Raw genomic sequence first — 20,688 nt, 5'->3', positions numbered from 1 at the left:
ATTTTTAAACCCCATTTAGATTCCCCTCTGTTCTTGCAGGCGCTCTTCCGGAGCGGCAGGAGCAAGCAAGCAAAATGCCGATATTAAAAGCGTGCGCGCATCCGTTGCGCCTCTGTACTGGAACGGTGGTGTCGTCACCGCAAAACTGTAACACTTATATGACACTGGTGACGGCATGACCACGGTGCCTGAGAGAGAGAGAGCCAAACCACTGGTGTCGCCCTTACCGTTCGCGGTTGCGCTCGTTGTTCCAGAGTGCAGCGCGCCCAAGACCAGAACGGCGAATACTATACACCACGGTGTAAAAAGGAAGGTGATACGACGGCGGCGCGAGGCGCGGCCACTTAGTGTGACTCTACGCACGCCGCTGCCGCAAGGGGCAGCACCTGTTCTGGGGGCCACTTTTTCGCTCGCTTTGCTGGCGCTTTTATGGGCACGCGCGGCAGAAGTGCTTTATTTCGATGAATATATGTCGTTCGCCTGCTTAAAACGACTCTACTTGGTTGGAGGAACGTCCCTTTATATTTCTGCCTGACATTCCGATTGACTCCGACGCGGCGAGCAGCGGTAAGCGCAGCGCGCCGTCTGCTCGAGCAGACGACGCGTCTCTCTCGTGTTCGAAATGACGGTATTTTGACTGTAAGTGGCATGAAACCTTCTACCTGCTCAGGATCTGGCGTCTAAATAACGAAAAATTGCATATCTTTGAGCATGGGTGTTTAAATGCTGACGGAGGTCGTAAATTATCCACTCTTGTGCCGCTGCTCCAAGGCCTCCTGAACAAGTGCTGCCCCTAGCGGTGGCGCTCACTGCCGGTCACATGAAGTGGCCGCTCTCTCTCCCCAGCGCGGACGCGCCGTCGGAACACCTATCTTCTTACACCGTGCTATACACCAAACACTGCGCGGCCGCAGAAAGGACACGGAGAGGGATGACAAAGAGCCCGCGAGGCAGGTAAACCGCCGTCCATGACAGCAGCGGACTCCTACTGACCGCACACAAACATTACACCGTCTGAAGGGTGATCTCTCGCAGGAACCGTGAGAATAAACGCAGCGACATCGTCAACGTCGTACGGACTGTCAGAGTGCAGCAACGATTACGTGAATCGCGTTTCATCATCCCTTATATCGCCGTTCTGTACGTACCGAACCTGCGAAACGTCAAACGAAAAATACGGATGAACGAGCGCAGAGAAATTGCATGAATGAGACGACGAACACGCCATTCTGTACACATACTTGCTTCGCGGTGACCCTCGCGAACTACATACCGAGCTGGCGTTTCCGCTTTTGCACGCATTTACTATACACGGCCAGGCGGCACGGTGCGTCCTCTGTTTGATTTTTCGGCGCGACTTTACTATTTTACTTTTTTCTTCTATTCTTTTCAATTTTTTTTTTTTTCGTTTCCGTCTCCGTCTGGGCCCCATCCTGCGAACACAGGGAGTGCGCCGGTGTGTCTGGGTGCGCGCGAGCGGCAACGCCGGCAGGATTTCTGTGCGCGCCCCGCCCACCTACCTGCGCGGGCGTACTCTCTCTCTCTCTCTCTTCTCTCAGCGCACTCGCGGGGCTCTTGACGCAGGGAACCGAGAATAGAGTCGCAGAATGAAACCACCCGCCAACTTTACTCCCCCCCCCCCCCCCCCGCGCCCCTTCTTTTAGAACACATCGCTTCACGCAAGTAACTGGGCTTCTTCAAAATAATAACAACCGAAGCGCGCACTAATGACAGCATCGACAAAGAACTTCCATCACCGCTTTGCATATTCGCTCGAGTTCGTAGAAGTGAACCACGAGTTAGACGTTCACACGCAAAGGAGCTCGGGCCGAGCACGGCGTCCGAGAGCTTCAGCGGTATACACGACCGTAACAAAGCGCCGCTATTCTACGTGCCCTCCTGCAGAGAGGCAGCAGGTTTAATGTTCCATTGCGAGACATGGCGAAACTCAAAAAGCGAGCTCCCCATTTCCTCTCAAACTTTCCTTCACCGCGAAAAAGAAAGACAATTGGTAGAAAACTGGCGGCCTTATCCGCACAAGGTGCACTGTATATTTTTGAGTCCATATATGTACGTATAACGTACTTGCTCTAGACTTAGTGGTTCTACTAACATTGCTGCATCTTCAGAGCCAGAATCGCTATATATATATATATGCATGCTCCACCGCTTTCTGAAATGCTCAAGCGCACCCGCCGTCTGCTCTCGGCAAGGTGTGAAATCTGTACATCATCTTTATTCTGATTAGCTATCTAAATAGAAAGCAGGACAAAAAAAAAAAATATCAAGACGCACGAAACGCGGGCGGTTGCAGGACCTGCAGCAGCGAAGTGCCTTTCGAAAACCAGGTCCTTCGAGCGAGTTTATTGAAGCACGTAAGAAGCTGGTGCGAACGAAAGTGAGCCACCACACAATCCAACTTCGGTAAACGCAGGTTTAAGCTAAACATAAAAAGGTAGTTCGCGCTTCCGCGAAATTGGCCGGAGGTATGAGGAATCGGGGTTGCGCTTGGAAAAGTTTCTGCGGGTGAGCTATGGCCGAACGTCACCCATAAAACGACGCATCGCCGCGTGTGACCCCAAGTTAGGTCAAAACTACCAAGTCTCTAATAAAAAGCGACACCGCGGTGCTTTTCTCTTCCCTTTTTATTTTTTCTTCTTCACTATCTATCATTTCGGTTGTAGAGGCGGAAAAAACAAGCACTCAAAAAACGATAATGAACTATGCATCCGTTCTCCACGAGCATATAGAGGGGTAACGTCACGGGGTATATTTTTCAGAGCGACAATCGGAAACCACCGGCGCTCGAGATTATACCTCTGCGAACTGCGCATGTATAGCGCAGTCCGCACTAAAGTGTGAAATAGAAATAAAGGAAAAAAAAAAATGCCGGGACAGAGAGACAGCAAACAAAAAGACGCGCGTCGAAGCGGAATCATTCCTCACGTGAATGACATTGTAATCCCTATACTATACGCGGCCGTTATCCCGTAGCATATATGAACTCATCGGTACCGCTATACCCCTGGATACCCCTTACCCTCAATTTATTTTTTTCTTCTCTATCGATGTGGTGGCGAAGCGTAGATCGCGTGTCCCACACGGCTAAAAGCAATGAATCTTCATTCTGCCGTCGACATGTCCCTGGTATGAAGGAAACAAACATGCGCAAATAAAAAGTTAGAAGGTCGAAGGTGGAGGCTGTAGGGGGGTCACAAAGAGCCAATAGCGACACGGCCTATACACTCCGAGGAATTACAAATGGTTTCCGAGAAGTTGGACAAAAAAGAGAGAGAACAGGGAAAGGAAAGGAAGAGCGGAATCTATAATAGAACAGAGCGGTGGCGGTGTATAGCAGCGAAGGAAATTTCCAGAAATCGTGTTCCTCCTGCAGGCCATGGAGGCGGACCCCTAGCGACTTCGTGTCCGACATAGATTGGTGCTGCGGCAAACTGGTGGAATTGTCTGCGCGTGCGCACAAACGCCGTTCTCGTAAATGTGAGCAAGCGTATACATCCGATCCGCGGTCTTGGTATCTGTAGCTGTCATTTTCCAGTGGAAGAAACGAAAGAGAACAGTGCAGCCTTTTCTTTCTTTCTTTTTTTTTCTTACCAATCGCATCCAACTAAAGTTCCTCCCCTCCGCTTCCTCAAGAAAAGATATTATATAGGCTTACATTCACACACACACGCACACACACACACACACACACACACACACACACACACACACACACACACACACACACACACACACACACACACACACACACACACACACACACACAAAAAAAAAAAACGTTCTAATACATTACCAGCACCCACTTAGCTCCACATTCAAGGCTTCCGAGCACGAGGCCGCAAGATGGAATCACTTGCCACAGGCAAGGGTGCAACAATACCGCCTTGTCGAATTGGTCGGTCCAGATACGGAACCCAAATTTTATCAGTTTTAAGTAGATGTGCAAGAAATATTCCGCATTTCACGAATCCTATTTGTATTGTGGTGCTTTGTTATTCATTCTCCGTCCGTCGGATCCATCTGTGTGTCGGCCTGCCTGCACTGTGGCCTTCAGGTCTAATACACGAAACAACCGTGGTTATTACAGGTTTCTATAGCGTATACAGGGAAAGCGCAACTTTCAAGGAAAAATGCTCAGCAATTCCAGCAACCATGCCTACATGGAAGGAGGACTACCGATAAAACGTTGTGTGTCCTCTTTTCTTTCGGGCATGCCTCCTTTCCCGAAAGCATCCCGAAAGCCTAATCTAATCTAACCTGCAAATCAGCAAATTACTTTTGCTGATATCTTCCAGTCAGCTAAGCCAGGATGTTTGCTCATTTCACTGCCTGGAGATCTGTTACTTCACATTGTAAGAAACATTGTTTTGTTTCCTAGGTGAACCTCATCACGTTTTAAGGGCTAAAGCAATGTGTGTGCGGTTTTTTTTTTTTAACTCATAGAGTAATATTGGGTAGTCGATTCGAAATTCGAAACCAGTTTTCTGCAGACATTTGTATTCGATTAAAAACCTCCCATATTGTTTAAACAAGTCTAGCTTTATAAGGCGCACCCATTCACCTACATGACAATGTCGCCGATCAGCGCCAAAGTTCGCACTACCTTACTGATCTTCAGAGATCTCCTTTTACTTATTTTATTTTTAGCATTGAACGGAAGAAGCGCATGACCTGCTGCAAAAACATTGAAAACAATGTTTATTTTGTGTTTTTGTTTTACGCCGCTAGTTTCAACCAAACTCTCCGATTATCAAACACAGAACAGCCCATGACCCCGCGAACGCGCACTACCTTCTAAAAAATTAAAAGCTGAACTTGAAATTTTTCGTAAAAGCCAGCTGTGTACCATTCCTGCCACAACATGGTATACCGGCGACCTCGCGTGAAATGGCGTCATTGCAAGCTCCTCATTTTTTCCTGTGTAGACAGTCTGCACCGATAGTCATATCTACACCACGAGATTTGCACACGCCACCTGCCGGGGATGGCTGCGGCTGATGGAACGAAACAGAGCGACGGCCTTGGCCGGTTGTGTGTATGTCTCGCCAATGGGGTTACACAAACGAAAGAACCGACATTTATACGGCCGCCCCCAAACACAACTTACCACCCGGAGAAGAGGCGCCCACATAATGTAGTCTATAGCGTCCAACATGCAGCACAGTACATGCGTATAAAGGCCCCACCCAGCTCGCGTGTCCAATTTCCTTCGGGAGACGACGCCAAATTCAATAAAGGGTCATCGCTACCCGGGTGATACGAAAGAAAAAAAAAAAGGCCAGCGTTGGCGGCGAGTCGGAAACGCACCCATGTGCATGCATGCGCTGTTTTCAGAACAAACAGAATCGTGGTGCACACACAGGCATGACATCGCGGCGTATATGCAGGACAATACACGCAAACGTCTCGCGCAGTACAATCAAGCAATTACATAAAAAAAGGGAGGTGGGGATGTTTCAACGCGTGGCGAACACGAATATTGTAACCGTGCGTGGGGTGTTGTTGGGCAAGCGATGAGATCACGCGGAGAACGAATACTAACAAGAATATTAGGCAATCTCGAGTTAAGGGAAGAAAACAAGTTTTTTTTTTTTTCTCTCTCTTTCTTTATACTTAGCAAACTTATTTCCCATTCGGCTGCCTGCGAGCAACAATTGTCTGAGCAGAACGGGTAATGGACGACTTTAAATATTACCCTTATTACCTTTTCACACCTTGCTCCCTTCTGATCCGGCCTCCACGTCCACGACTTCCTATGCGCAAGACGCCATCACGCGTGCACTCGTCGCGCGCACAGTAGCCCGCGCTCGGCTCTCGTCATCGCAGACCGCACAAAAGGCCATCTACGATCGTCGACACCGGGATACTGATTTTCCACCGGGCTCTCTCGTCCTTCTCTGGCTCCCATCTCGTCGAGTCGGCCTCTGTGAAAAGTTAATGTCGCGGTACGTCGGGCCCTACCGCGTGCTGCGCCAGGTGACTCCTGTCACCTATGAGATATCTCCCATGGCATCCACCTCATCGACTGCCGCACCGCGAACTGACATCAGTACATGTTTCCCGCCTCAAGCGTTACAACTGTGATAGCCCATTTTGACCACAACAAGCACCGGGACGGTGCTTCATCGGCCGGGGATAATGTCACTAGCAATGGCAAAGACAAAGACGTTGCAGTGGGGCTAGGTCAGAGGCTCTCCTGTCGAACTGAAAAACCTGCTGAAACCTGTGCGCTCTGTGCAGTCTTGACTAGACAAGTGCTAACCGTTTACTGTTAAGTAAATACTCCACGTAACAATATATAGCCTCGCGGATTAATTATGGTTGGGCACTACATGATGCGGAAGATTCCTAAATGGTTCCAGCTATACACTGTCAATCGGCAGATTACCACATCGTCCGAGAGCCATATTTGGCGAAAGCGCGATTGCGTTAATTCAGCACAGCCACAGCGTGGAACAGCTGTAAGATGGTCATGTCGCATTCTGACGCGTATAACAAGCATTTCTACGAGGTCATAAAACGAACCCGAAATTACCAATTAGCTGCGCAACACGCAGTAGCACGCCCGAACTATAGCCAAGGAATCGTGAAAGCTTGCAAGATATCGTGGGCCGCGTCGCGGAAAGTCAGCAAGCTCTCCTCGGATGGAAATCAACCGTCTTTATTACAGCACGAAATCCCGGCACAGTCATTTCGTTTTTACGTCGTTATATACATATACTCACTGCAGACTGTGCGTTTTCACTATACGACCGTAATATTATCTTCCTTGTGTTCGTTCGTTCTTTTTGTCGGTCTCGCATTGCCCCGGCCGTCTCCTCAGCTTCATCTGATTCCAGCTCGCTCTAACCGGAGTTACCACGCCAGCGCCTAAACCCGCACCAAGGCTATCGATTCGAAGAGGAGACGTCGACGGCGCTCCGTCGTGGTTGGCGCGGCGCCGCTCAGCCGCCTTTTTTTTTTTTTTTTTTTTCAGGGCTGCCGTTTTCGAACGCATTCGGTAATACAGCCACCCGCTTCCGCTGCGCTGCGGGTGTGAAGGTCGCCGTGGAGAAAAAAAAAAAGAAAAAAAAAGAAAAGCAGGAATTGCAGCGCGGACAAGGCGCGGCCGCGGAGACGTCGCTATACACCGCGCAGCTGCAACGCCGTGGTTCCTGCGAGCTCAGCGAACCGCGAAGACGGCCCTAAAGTTTGCCCGCGCGGCACCCACGCCGAATGCTCCCCTAGCGGACGGAGGGAAGTGACGAAGATGGTCGCTGTGCCAGCGCGCGCCCGTGTTCTGTGCGGCGCGAGCGCTCGTGCGCGTTGTTTTCGCAAAGACGAGCGCGACCTCATCAACCGGGAAAGGTGGCACACAATACTGCGGTCTTGTTGGTGGCCACAACAGGCTCGAAGACACGAAACGTCGAAAGCCGCCCGTGAAGTTCTACAGATCTCCGGGGACGTAGTACAAGAAGGACAGACGACAAGGATGGATAACTGCAGTGCGCCGAGTCAAGCAAGTCACATACTTTCGCATTTGCGTGCAGTATGACGGCCGCTCGATAAAAACGCAATAGTAATATGCCTGTTTTTAGCGCACGACGGTATGGTGAGTCGTGTCGCGTATAGTTGAATCGTACAGTGACATCCACCGTGTTAGCTTAGCGGTATAAATACATACGTGTTGTGCCGCTAAGCTCGACGACGCAAGCTCGATTTCCGGCCACGGCAGCCGCATTTCGATGAAGGCGAAATGCGAGAACACCCGTGTCACCGCGTAATTTGATTTCTGTGCACGTTAAAGAACCCCCGGTGGTCAAAATTATTCTTGAGAAACCCCATTACAGCGTGCCTCATAATGATTTCGTGGTTTTGCCACGTAAAACCCCCGAATTTATTTGACTGTACTTTGCGTTCACTCGCAATCGGCAAGGACAGCTCAAGAGAATTGTTTCCCTTTTCAAAACGCTGCAACTCAAATTACTAGTTGTGCAGGTAACGAAAGGGGCCGCGCGCTACTTGTCTTTTGTGCGGTGGCAATCCGTATTTAATACAAGCAGCGGTCGTAGCGTGCGTCGGTAAGCGGCAGATCGGAAAGCAGCCGCTCGAGACGTGCGCGTTATGTTTGTTGCTGGGCCATGCTTTCTAGGTTCACCATATCCAAGCATGCTTTAAGGTAATTGCCACCTTGCACGTTCTTCCTGCCAAGAATCTTCGTTTCGTGCAGTAGCCGGCCATCGGTGCGAGCTTATTTTAGCTGCGGCGGGGGCATTCGCCCGACGAGAAACCAGATTTGCTTTGATGAGGCACGTATCGCTAATGCTTGCGCTCACGCTGTTGGTTCCAAGGTAATCACTGGTTACCGTGGACTGGGTTTATTTCGCGGAGCAGTCTGTACGAGCCATTTCTCATGAGAAGTGAAAAGATACCTTGCTCACTAATACAATGAGTTGCAATGACTATAACATCTGCATTGAATAAAGCATGATATACATTAAATATTTATACAGCATGATATAAGGCATTATGCGCATATGTAGCACTTACACTGTTAATTTTGTGCACATGTGTGTTTTGGCTGCTGCACTCTGGGCTTTTGTGTACTTTGGGAAGGAAACTGCTTTAGCGTTATATTATTGCAGTTCTGTTCATGCCATGCAGTGATGTCATGTGACAAGATGTAGGCAGCACAAGTTACAGGCACTAGCGTCTCCTAATCACCGTATATTCAAGGCGTGCACAGTTTGCCAAAAACATCTTAATTTTTTATTTGCCTGAACCTAAGGCTGAGAGGGTATAATGAGCTATAAACTATAGGCCACATTGCTGAAGATGGGAAGAGGTTCTTACTGGTTCGTAAAGTGCCATACTTATTACTGTCTAATGCATGTGTTCTTTCTGTGCCCACAGTGCTGATGACGCTCCCTGTGAGCCACAATGAGAGCAGCCGCGTGTGCGCGCCCAGTTACCAAAGAAACCAACGGCAATCGTCACCGTCTCTGCACATCTCTGCAAGCATGCATGACCGCTTTGTGACACCTGCGACACGCACTTAGCGTTCACTGTCACATCACCATCCACAATTTGTTCAACACCATACAGGTGTGGAAGCAGACGCTCCCCTTTCTAGAGGCTGCCGCCAAGGAAAAAAAAGAAAAAAAAAAAAAGCTGTCGGCGTCGGCAACCTTCTAGAAACCGCACTGCAGTCTTCGCATCGCTGTTCAGCAAGCAGGCGATCTGCCGCCGTCGAAAACGGAGCGCCGTGAGCACGAGCAGCGAAGGAAAGCGCGGGCGAAACAATGTAAACAAATCGGAGATTGCACCGCGGCGTAACCGCGCTGCTTGACATTTCCACACTGGGGGCGCCGTTAGGATTGAGGGGCTTTACGTTAGGAGCCGCAGTAGCGCCGTCTGGCGATCGTTTTCTCGTCTAAAGTATCGCACCGACGCTTCACAACCGGAGACGTCCGCGCAGCCTCCGGTTGTTGTTGTTGTTGTTGTTGTTAACTTTGTTGTTCCATCAAATCGCCACGTTTGTACATCAGTCGCCCTTCCTGTTTGGTCCTCTGCGGATTTCTACAAAATTATTTTCTTTCTGTTGTTGAGAGTATTTACTGCATTTGCATGCGGCTGCATTGCTGCACCAAGGGAGGACTTGCGTTCCTGCGGTACATGGGGATATGAAGTGCCAAATCCTACTGATGATACGTCTACATTGGCACCGTCGACTAGATACTGACAACAAGCTTCTTAGTCGTCTCCATGGTCGTCTCCATCATACGGTTCCTCTCCAGGCGAGGGCACTAGTAGCCTGCCTCAGATGATTCCCAAGACGCCGGAACGATTATTGCATGTGTCAATGCCAGTCTTAACGGTGGTGTGGTGCACAGCGCATTTGAATGCCCACAGCTACATGAGGTACACCAGACCTTCTCATATACGGCCGATCCCGCGCCACCAACGCGCCTTGTCAAAATCGCCGCCGTACACCATGGCCTTACTTCATTGCTGGCGAAACCATTTCATAACCCGATCGTCATGTCGCACGGTCTCCCAACGCAAGCGATCCACGATATTCGCAAAGTAACTCGTTCGTCGATGCTCGCGGATGCCATTCAGCGTATTGCCGCCACAATGTCTATATGCTATCCAGATGGGCGTCCAGTGGGTCCCCCGTGCGGCCCTATACACCTCGAAATGCCCTTGCGGAGTCGACTCGTCGCCCTCGTATGCCGTGCCTGGGCCACTTACGCACTTTCTCGAAGACACCTAACCAACCCCACGTGGTTCAAACTTCTCTGGTACTCGCCGAGAAGAGGTGGCCTTGCAGGGTTGCACTTGTGTCGCGGTTGCATGTACGGCGGCTGTGACCGTCTTCGCGCTCAACAATACCGCTGCTCATATGGCTCTATACCTGTTCGTTCTGCGGCAAAGCTATTGAAAACACAACGCACCTGTCCTGGAATGGCCCCGGACCTCCGCCACCTTCGTGCGACGGACACGCCTTCAGCCACGACGTCCTCCCGACATATATACGTAAAACGCTGGATACTGCACTAGGCCCCTACTACCCTATTGGGCACGCAAAAAATCTGTTCGGGTATTTGTAACTGGATATTTATTGCGGCGACAAATTTCAAAAAAGAAAAAAAAGAAAAGAATAAAGGGGAAAAAGAGAGACAGAGAGAGAAAAAAAAGAAAAAGAAAAAAGGAAAAAAAAAAAGAGAAAAAACGAGAGAAAAAAAAAAAAAGAAAGCAGGACGTGACCGAGGACCGTGGCTTGGCTTAGCGCGACTCGTTCAGTGCCTTCTCCGCCTCGCGAACCGCCACGAATTTCCGCACCTTGTTCTTCGTGCGAGCTTTCTCCAGTTGAAGAAAGTCCAGCGCCGTCAGATCCTGCGGCTTTTTGCCCAACCGAAGAAACTCGCACTCGGTGGACCGAGCGTGCTCCCCGAAGGGGTCGTCGTGGGGCTTCCAGTCCCTCATTTCCTTGAGGCAGACGTAGCAACGAGCAAGGTCCGGCTCGTTCTCTGTGGGGCAATGATAAAAACCGGCGTCGGCCATTCGCGCCGGAGAGCACGGGCTGTCGCTGCTGAACGGCCAGTCCTTGAAAGTGGCCAGCCTGTTCACGACGTGGTGCATAGCTGCATCTGTCTTCTGCTCCAGCACCGCTCGCAAGGAGAGGTTGATGGGCGGCGTCGGATCCTCGGACATGACGAGCGTATTTGCGCAGAGAAGCACAAGCTGCAATCCTCTGGTTGGGTGTGGTCAGGTGCCCAGGGGTATGGTTCAACCCACTACGGGGGTCGCCAATGGATCGGGGGGCAATACGTAAAAAGGGAAGAATACTTAAATAGAATTTTGCAATTCAAGAATGAAGATATTAAACTAATACTCATCCTTAATATCGATTTTCAGGCTATGTTGTTTTAAAATGCGAATTTAATATTTTTGTTTTCACGTTGAGGAGAATAAAATGATAAAGTCAACACGGCGGTCTCATTGCTTCACTTGCAAAATTAAATATGGCATCACATACGCTCCTATTGCGGTGTCCTAGTGGCGACGCCCCAAGATACAGTATCACAGGATGCGTAATGACCCATCCACGTTGGCGAAGGGGACCTTAAGAAGTCGTTTTCTGTGGACGTCGAACCTGCGACACTCTATAAAGAAATGTTCAATAGTTTCGGGTTGATTGCAATAAAACCATTGAGGGGAAGGTGCCAAACCACACCTCTGGGAATGAAAATTAAGCATTGGTATTGAACAGCGCATTCTCGTAAATTAAACTTCAAATTTTCTTGCTGAGCACCATCTGCTCTCATCTAAGGTGCTGAAAATTGGTGTTATTCAATACACATGATTCGTGATGTTCTTCTTGGACAGATATATATATATATTTAAATATTGCAAACAGTGATATATGCCGGAGGTCTTAGGAGCATCGGTACTGGGCCTTTAAGAGATGCCGCCGCTAGTGCGTCTGCTGACTCGTTTAAAGTGAGTCCCACGTGCCCTAATACCCATACCAAATGGACGAGGCGTAAATGTTGGGGGATAGATGAATAACATTCTCGGAGAGTGATAGATGAATTGGGCACTGACAGAGCTGAACAAACGGACAAGGAGTTGGTTATGATTACGGCTGAATAAATAATGTGGGAAGTTTTCGTAGAGCTAGAATGATCGCCAATAACTTTGCCTGAAATATTGGTGGAAAGTCGGGCAGTCGAAGAGAGAAAGACCAATTTAATGATGGCGAAAAAATGCCCACTCCTGCCTTCTCACCGACAAATGCATATGTGGCTATAACTGCATTTATTTAGAGGTTCTCAAGGTGGTCATCTCACAGACATTTTAGGTATCAATAGGCTGCAGTAATATTAAGAAATATATAATCGAAATCAACGCTTATTGCTGCAGTCGGTAAATTTGGAAAAACCACATCACGGATTAATACTTGTAATGATTCTAATAGCTTCTGCCCAAAAAGGGGACAATGCAGTCGAGACCATCGATTCTCAAAGAATGCAGTCGGCTCTCGAATGAGCACATAGTAGGAGCGTCTCTGGGGCAAAGCATAGATGTTCAGTAATGTTTGGACTGTCAGCATATTATTATTCGCGACAAATTTTGGAAGGCCAAGACACAGACGTAATGATTCGCGTTCCAAGGGAACGAGAGGGCGTAATTATAAGTAGGAGCTCCTGAAAATAACACGCAACCAAACTCTAAAATAACCAGATCTCCTCTCTGCGCATTCCAAAAGGACTGCTGCTGACTCTTCGTAATAAACCAAACAGCACGTGCTCCTTTAGACGCGATGCATTCCATGTGTGTCCGTCAATTAAGCTTTTCTATATAAATCAATCCCAGCTATTTTAATGATTGTACCTGCAAAATTATATCCTGACCACACATCACTGTTATTGGGATAGGAAAAGTTAAGAGGAAACAATAATTGCGCTTTTGTTGACATTTAGCGACATTTGTATTCCTTCAAGCCTCATTTCAATATCATTCAAATACGACTGCAAAGTTTTATACAGGGTATGTATATCATTTGACACAGAAAAAAAAAAGCGGCATCATCAGCGTATACGTATACGTGCACATCATGGTGTGTGGGAATGTGACTTAGTGAAATATTAAATAATACGGGGGAGAGTACTGCGCCTTGATGAGTACGTCTGTTTTGATGGAATAAAATGTACGTCCTCTTAGGAAATTATGAATCCATACAAATTATATACTGTGGGAGATTCACACTTTCAAGCCTGTTGATTAAGATGGTGTGTTCGACACTGGCATACGCCTTCGCAATATCTAATGTCACTGACGCTGTGTATAGTTTGTTGTGGCGAGCGAGTTAAATTCGACTCTCCAAGTCAACATGAGCGCACTAATTTGAGCACCCAGACCTGAATCCTATTTGAGAGTCACTTAATGTTTGGTTCTCGCTTATCCACCTTTCGATAGATATGACCTCTCTCGATTAAATTTGTAGCGGAATTTGGCAACTTTCCAATCTGGATGAATCCATGCATTTCTAACTGAAAAAATTATAATTTTAAGCAAATCCTGGGGAGAAAATTCAAATATTTTTTTTCTCATTGCTGTAGCTATACCATCAGGGCCTTGAAGCTGGCAGCGACAAATTAATTGGGCGCGTGATTTCAAACATTATTGGAAGATGGTCCCTGTTTGTGGCCGAGTTGATAGCAGACCAGGAGAAAATGACACAGCCCGAACTAGAACCACTGGACGTGGTTTGGTGTTTGGCTGTATAGCCTAACCCCACTACGGGGGATCGGCCGTGAATAAGGATGTAGTAGAAAAAAAAAGTCTAAAATGGAGTTTTTTAAATAAAGAGAAGATAATCGGCTCGATCGCGACGCATCGGTGCACGTGAGTCGCATGACACGCTGCTTAAGATTACTACGACGTGCCTTCCAATCGACGACATCGAAAGCAAATACGCATAGAGTCACTCGACAGCGAGGGAGGCATGGATGGTGAGGTCACGCTTGCGCGGCCGTCAAAAGCGCGCATCCGCACGAGCATCGGCGCCGCGCGCGCAGACCCCCTTTTGTCATGTTTATATATAACACGCTATACGCCAGCCGAGAGCGCGCTCCCATAACACTGCGTTCCACAGAGCCAAGCGGACACCTATTTTGCATGAGATTCCCGCGCTCGAAGTGCAACCAGTGCGCACCGCTCGAAAGAAGGAAGAAAACGCAACGCAGAAACGGTAATTTATTTTTTAAAGAAATCACCTAACCTGGCCGTGAGATGACAAAACGAAACCGCGCGCGAAAGAACAAACTTTAGTGCGCGTGTGCGGTGTCCCACGCATGGCCTTGGAAGGTTTGGTTATGGACATGCGGAGGCACGTCCACAACAGTATACAGTGCTATCTTTTTTACCTCCGCACGGGCAGACCGGGCGGGGGGCTGCGAAATAGCAATGCCGAAAAGCGGGCGGGCGTCCCGTGGGCGCGGCTCTGTTGTCGTTAGCTCACGCGGCCTCCTCGCACTATGGACACCAGACGGCGAGCAGGAAGCAGCGCGTGACGACATTTCGCCAAAGAAGACGACGACGACGACGAAGAAGGAGCAGCCCCGGCTGCATTCCGTTCTCTTCTCCAGAGGCGCGCGGCGCGCCGTCGCCCGACAACGAGCGCACTCATGGGGAGCGTGCCGGTGCAGTCCCCGTATGCGGAAGCGAAGCACACACGCACACACCCAAGAGTTACGGAAGAAAACAACGCGCTGCGGCCGAAGAAAGCGACCCAGTCTCACGTGCGGTCCGTGATGCATAGCAGAGAACCGTCGCGCCAACTAGCGCTGCCACCGCCAGTTGGCTTGGATATACATCCGTTTGCACGAACGCAAACGGAAGCGACCGGACGTGCCGCGGTCTCTCGTTCCTCGTGATATAAACAGGCTTGTTTGGAATGAATAACGCCGGCCCTTCCGCGCGATGTGCAGGGGCGACAAATAAATAAATAAGGAGGCAACGTGCGCGAAAGGGGGGGGAGAATATAGCCGAGACAGAGCGAGCCGCGTTCGACCGTGCGTTGTTGCATCCGCATCACCCATACCAACGTCGCCCATGAGCATTACCGTACAATACCATAGGCGTTATAACCGCATTACACCGGAATATAGGTCTTCCTTCCGTCATTTTATGTGCATGAACTTTTTTTTTTTTTTTTTTTCCACAAGCCGTCCTGCAGGAATACATACTTCAGGCGGCTTCAGGTAGCATCCTCACTGCATCCATGCCGAAATTTACACTCTTCTTAACAGGCCGAAATCGCACTTCGAGGATGCGACCTTACCACGTCACCATGACGCATAGTAAGTGTCGCTTAATCGTGCCGCGCTCGGGCACGGACGCACGCGCTGTATGCACCACGCGGAGCCGGCGCGTTCTGGGTCGTCGCATAATAGCTCGAGCCTGCGCCATTCCGCGCAGCTGCTCGCTCGTTGCCGCGGCTGCGAGAGGCGTGCACCCCGTTAATGTATGTAAACGCGCCGACAACTCTCGCCCTTTCGCGGCACAGCCTTTCGCCGCGGCCGCCGCCACCACCGGGCCACGCGAGACGGCCACCATCAGCGGAAGATTGCTAGGCAATGCATTCAGTGCAGTCGCGTGGGTGTGCGGTCTTGGCCGAAGGAAGCAGGCCGGCAGAGAAGGCATATATAGAGCCGCGTGCAATCCGCCAGCTGGCTGCAGCTCCGAGAACGCCAGCCTCGTCGGCCAAGAAATAATACGGTTAACCCGCGGCCCGCAGACCGCGCAGTGTCGTCCAGAGACGACCTCCAGGACGTAAGGTGCGGGCAATTCGCGCGGCAACAGGAAGCAGCGCGAGAAACAGCGGGCAAATTGCGAGTCAGTAAACTTTCGAACGCGATGCGGTTCAAGCTAACATATAAAGTATGCTCCGTATCCCAGACGGCAAATCAAACCTGACATGTGCGCAATCTCAGCCCGCACCCACAAAAAGGTCTTACACTAGAATTGTTCGTATAAGAGCAATTCAAGCCAATCCTGATACTGCCCACATCTTTAACAAAGGCGGCCATGACCAGGGGAGAAGGAGACTTACTAACGAAAATATTTGTGAATTCGGCATTGCAGTTCGGAAATAAGCCCCGCGACAAGTTTTCCTTTCAACCTCCCTATATGCTAATTACGTGTGCCCTTTCAAACTAGGCAGCACACTGTGTAGCGACAGCAAGGATAGGAATCAAACGGGAGGCGGTTCGCAACGTTCCTCATATACTCATTTCACGCTGCAGGTCCCGCATGCATGGTGACAAACGCGGCGACCTTTTTTTCCACGGTGCCAGCGGAGATGCAGCCCACACAAAGCGAACGGACTTGGGAATCGCCAGTCGTCGATTCGTCGCCCGGGGGTAATTTGTTATAAAATGTTCCGTTCTGATCTGTCAGCTACCGCGGAGTTGCTCGAACAGGTCCAGCGACCTATAATAGCTGGCAATGCGACTGACGCAACGTTGCAACTATATTACACTGCACAGGCTTCCTAGTCACAGCGCACACCTATACAGGACGAGCGGTTAAACCAGGCGCTTAACGTTTTACCACAATGACGGGCCAACATTCCGCGTTCACAAAGGAGGCGTACGCTTTTGTGGGGACCCGTCATCAACAGTATATGCGGCGCAACGAGGCGCACTGGGCACGCGCTTTGTTGCGGGGGCTTGGGCGCCCACTCACTGCGTCACCCAAGGGACGACGCGCACAAAAGATGCGCGCGCGCCGCGATCAGCGGCTTCTGCGTTGTTGCTGACAGCGTCCGGTGCGAGACAGCGCAACACTCACGCCCAAGGTAGGCGCCCACGCAGTGAACGCGACAAACCGTGAAGAGCTCAGGATTCCCTGGTGACGCCTAATAGGAGCCGACGTTATGTCGAGCGCTGTAACTGACACGCGCATCTACACCAGGCTAGTGCGGCGCGCGGCTGCCGAAATGACAGCACAGCCTACTCTGCGTTTCTTTATTTATTTATTTTTTATTTATTTCCCCCCCTTGCCTGGGTGCATGCGTAGGCGTGCGTCGTTGGCCGCTTCGCCCGCCTGCTTATCGCGGCCGCGAGCAGCCGAAGCAGCCGCGGGGAACAAAAAGCTTCGTGTGTTTCGGTAGTGAGGCTCATGCGAATATTCAGTGCATTTTCAGGCCACTCACGCCACAACCAGCGCGATGAGCGCGAGACGTTACTCCTCCGCGCACATCAGTCGGCCGGCATTGGGTACCAAGATCTGCGAAGCCCACCGAGCCACTGCTTCGTGACTGCATGCACTTACTATAGCATAGGAAATCGGCAATCGTCTCTTGGTTCCCCTCACGCGTAATTCCTGAAGATATATTGAACAGGAACCAACCACTGTTGTTCGAAAAATTATACGGGCGATGCATTTCTTCAAGTGTGCGAACAGCGTGAAAGGGCGATGGAATAAATGGCCACTTACAGGCGGACTGTCACTCGACCTCCAGATAGACTTCTACTAGAGAGAGGGAGATAGATTTCTACGAAGAACTCTGAATGGAATTGGTAAACCCAGTGCATGCAATAATTTCCGTCAAAGAATATGCTGGACGCAAAAATAGGTTGAAAGCTGATTTGTGTAATATCGATGCCTTCAGAGGCCGAATTCAAGAAGTCTTTCGTTCTCAAGAACTGCCTTGGCAGTGACCCGTCACTTCTCGCTAACTGTTCTCCATCACGACTGTTCGGCGCCGGTTTACGCAAGCAGCTGTGGAGTGCGAACTAAATACGGCCCCAGGTCCAGTGAGCAAACCGCAAATTACCACCATTTGGCCCATCAAACAGACCTGGGCACGTATTCACGAAAAACTCTTAACAAATTCCAGCCTATCCTGGGGCCAGATTCACAAAGCTTTTCTTTCGTAACTTCGCTTCGCCATTGGTTGGCCGCCTTGGCTAATGATATTGTTACGCGTCTCCGTGATCCTGGGACATTCTCCGCCCAAAATGGCGTTGACGTCGACGACTGGCTCAGCATGTATGAGCGTGTTAGCCGAAGCCACCACTGGGACCCTACCATCATGCTTGCCAATGTGATATATTATCTGGACGGGACACCGCTTGTCTGGTTTCGCACCAATGAGGTTGAGATATCCAGCTGGGACACTTTCAAAGAGAGGCTTCGCGACCTCTTTGGCAACCCGTCAGGTCGCCAACAGGCTGCGCGAAAGGAGCTTGCTACCCGTGTCCAGTCGTCGACAGAATCGTATGTCGCCTACATACAGGAAGTGCTCGCGCTTTGCCGGAAAGCCGACGAGCACATGACCGAGGTTGACAAGGTGGGCCATATCCTGAAAGGCATCGCGGACGACGCCTTCAACTTGCTCGTCTATAACGACGTCTCTACTGTCGACGCCATCGTCAAAGAATGCCGCCGCTTCGAGGTAGCCAAAAGCCGCCGCGTCGTCCCACAGTTTTCCCGGCTCCCAAACACCCCTGCCACGTCCTCTTGCTCCGCTCTTCCTGCCACACGCCCTTTTCAAGAGAACGTCACTCGTATCGTTCGCCGTGAGATTGAAGCGGCGAGTCCGGCCCCCCTTCATCCACGACCCCTCGACGGTACCTTTGACCCAGCGGCCCCTACTATTTCCGTCATACAAGCAGTTGTGCGGCAAGAAATTGCCAACCTTGGCATCCCTACCGCCTGCTCTCTCTCCCGACCTGATTCGGCATCCATTCCCATGGCTCCATCCTTCCACGACCAGTATTTCGCTCCCCGACCACGCAATCCTGCTGAATGGCGTACCCCCGACGACAAACCGATCTGCTTCCGCTGCCACCGAGTTGGTCACGTATCCCGCCACTGCCGCAGCACCTGGATGCCGCCGTACTGGAGCTCATTCCCTGCTCCTCGCCCATACGCCGACACTCGCCGTTACTTACCTCGCCGTCCGTACTCTACTTCTGATGCCCCTGACAGCCGCTCCTCCGGGCGATCGCCGTCGCCTCAACGCCGTCGCTACCCAGCACCTCCACCACGATGTTACGCGAAGAACGAGTCGGTAAGACGGGCAACTATTTACAGGATGTATTTACAACAGCGGTTGCAGCGCTGACCGGCTAGGTTCACAGCGCGAGCCCAGCTACTTCTTCCTCTTCTTTTCACGAGTGATGGCGCCCGCGCGCCTCGGTCAAACAATCAAATACCACACGCGTGTAGCAATATGTCTGGCATCTGGATTGGCTAAAATTCTTATGAAAAATTCTAGCGTAAGAAGCTTTTGGGAATGCGGGCCCTGATGCCGAACATATTAGCGAAGGCGCCGGCCAACGGTAAATAGCACCTACAAACGAAAAGCTTTGTGAATTCGGCTCCTAATTACCATACGCGCGTCACATGACATAAATAATAATAATACCCATAACAAAAAAAAAACGAAAGCAATTGAAACAGCTAATCGCGATGGCAGTCTCCGAAAAGTCGTAAATCTGAGATATCAGGGGCCGAATTCACAAAGCTTTTCGTTAGTAAGTGATCGCTCTGATTGGCCGGGCGCTTTCGCTAATGATATGCCCAAGATTATACGACTGGCTGGCATTTGATCGTACAACCAGCTCTAGTGCAATAACTTCTGTGTTAATACGGGCCGCGGTGCCTGTAATCAACAAAGCGTTTCCTCCGTAAGAATTTTATTTCATCAGCCCGCCGCCCCACGCTAATAATATGCTCACTGCATGCATGTTACGATTCTCTGTTCGTACGAAGCAATCAAGCGCACCAAGTGCAGCACGCTACGTCGCTAATAAGAATAGCTCTAGCGCGCCCAACATTTTGTATATAAGCTGGAGCGATTCTATGAACTCGCAGACGTAAATCATGAGAGCGAACAATTTATATTAAGCGAAAGCAGCCGGCCAATGACAAGCATGCAGTTCTCACGAACGAAAGAGCTTTTGGAATTGGGCCCATTATCCTTTGAATTACCGTACGTTTTGTCATTGTGTACGGTATAGTAAAACGCATGGTCGATTGATGTCCTAAAATAAGGCGCCGATGGAGGTCACTGATCGTTGTAAGAGCACGAGGTTTGGTGACTCGGGATGGAATGTGAACACGCAAACACGGTCGGCGTTTCCTTCACTGCGTGCTAACAGAGGTTGCGCCCCACAACCTACCGCCTGCTTTGCCGCAAGGAACTTCTAAATTGCGATGGCGGTGATATTCAGCTACAGCTCGTCGAGGGGCAACGCGGCTGCGAGGCGATATAGCTAAGGCCCGGCCATTGCATCCGCCAACGGTGCTTCGATCGCCGCGATGGCCTTCAAGTCTCGACCAACTCCCTATACTCAAAGCTGCGATAACGCGTGATGCTCAGCGGCACTTCTACAGAGAGAGAGAGAGAGCTCTTAAAAAAAAAAAGCGCAAATATTTCTGCCGGCGTGCGTAAAGTAGCCTACATGCTAGTCTGAATGGAGGAGGGGATGGAGAATTGAAAGACCCGCAATACACGAGAGAGGGCGGAGGAACAAAAGAAAATAAACAAAAGAAGTGATAAAGGTGAACTTGGTCTTTCCATGTAAAATGAGGTTCAGTACTTTCTGACGTGTATGAAGCATTTCCTAAAGCTGGTCAAGCAAGCCAGTGTCCGGAATATAAGCA

At 50.1% G+C, this 20,688-nt stretch overlaps 2 protein-coding genes across 4 annotated transcripts in view; both read right to left on the bottom strand.

The window, feature by feature from the left end:
• The window catches only part of LOC119437139 (phosphatidylcholine:ceramide cholinephosphotransferase 2), a 218,703-nt gene that overhangs the window by 149,458 nt on the left and 48,557 nt on the right, over positions 1–20,688 (bottom strand). The gene's annotated exons all lie outside the window — the stretch shown is intronic.
• On the bottom strand, positions 10,765–11,223 carry LOC119440135 (baculoviral IAP repeat-containing protein 5). The gene has a single exon (XM_037705076.2). It carries the CDS (start codon positions 11,215–11,217, stop codon positions 10,789–10,791), a length of 429 nt encoding a protein of 142 aa, XP_037561004.1. The 5' UTR covers positions 11,218–11,223; the 3' UTR covers positions 10,765–10,788.

The sequence above is a fragment of the Dermacentor silvarum genome, chromosome 1 (genome assembly GCF_013339745.2).
Source record: "Dermacentor silvarum isolate Dsil-2018 chromosome 1, BIME_Dsil_1.4, whole genome shotgun sequence".
NCBI classification, from domain to species: Eukaryota; Metazoa; Arthropoda; class Arachnida; order Ixodida; family Ixodidae; genus Dermacentor; species Dermacentor silvarum.
This window is presented reverse-complemented; position numbering and strand designations above follow the sequence as displayed.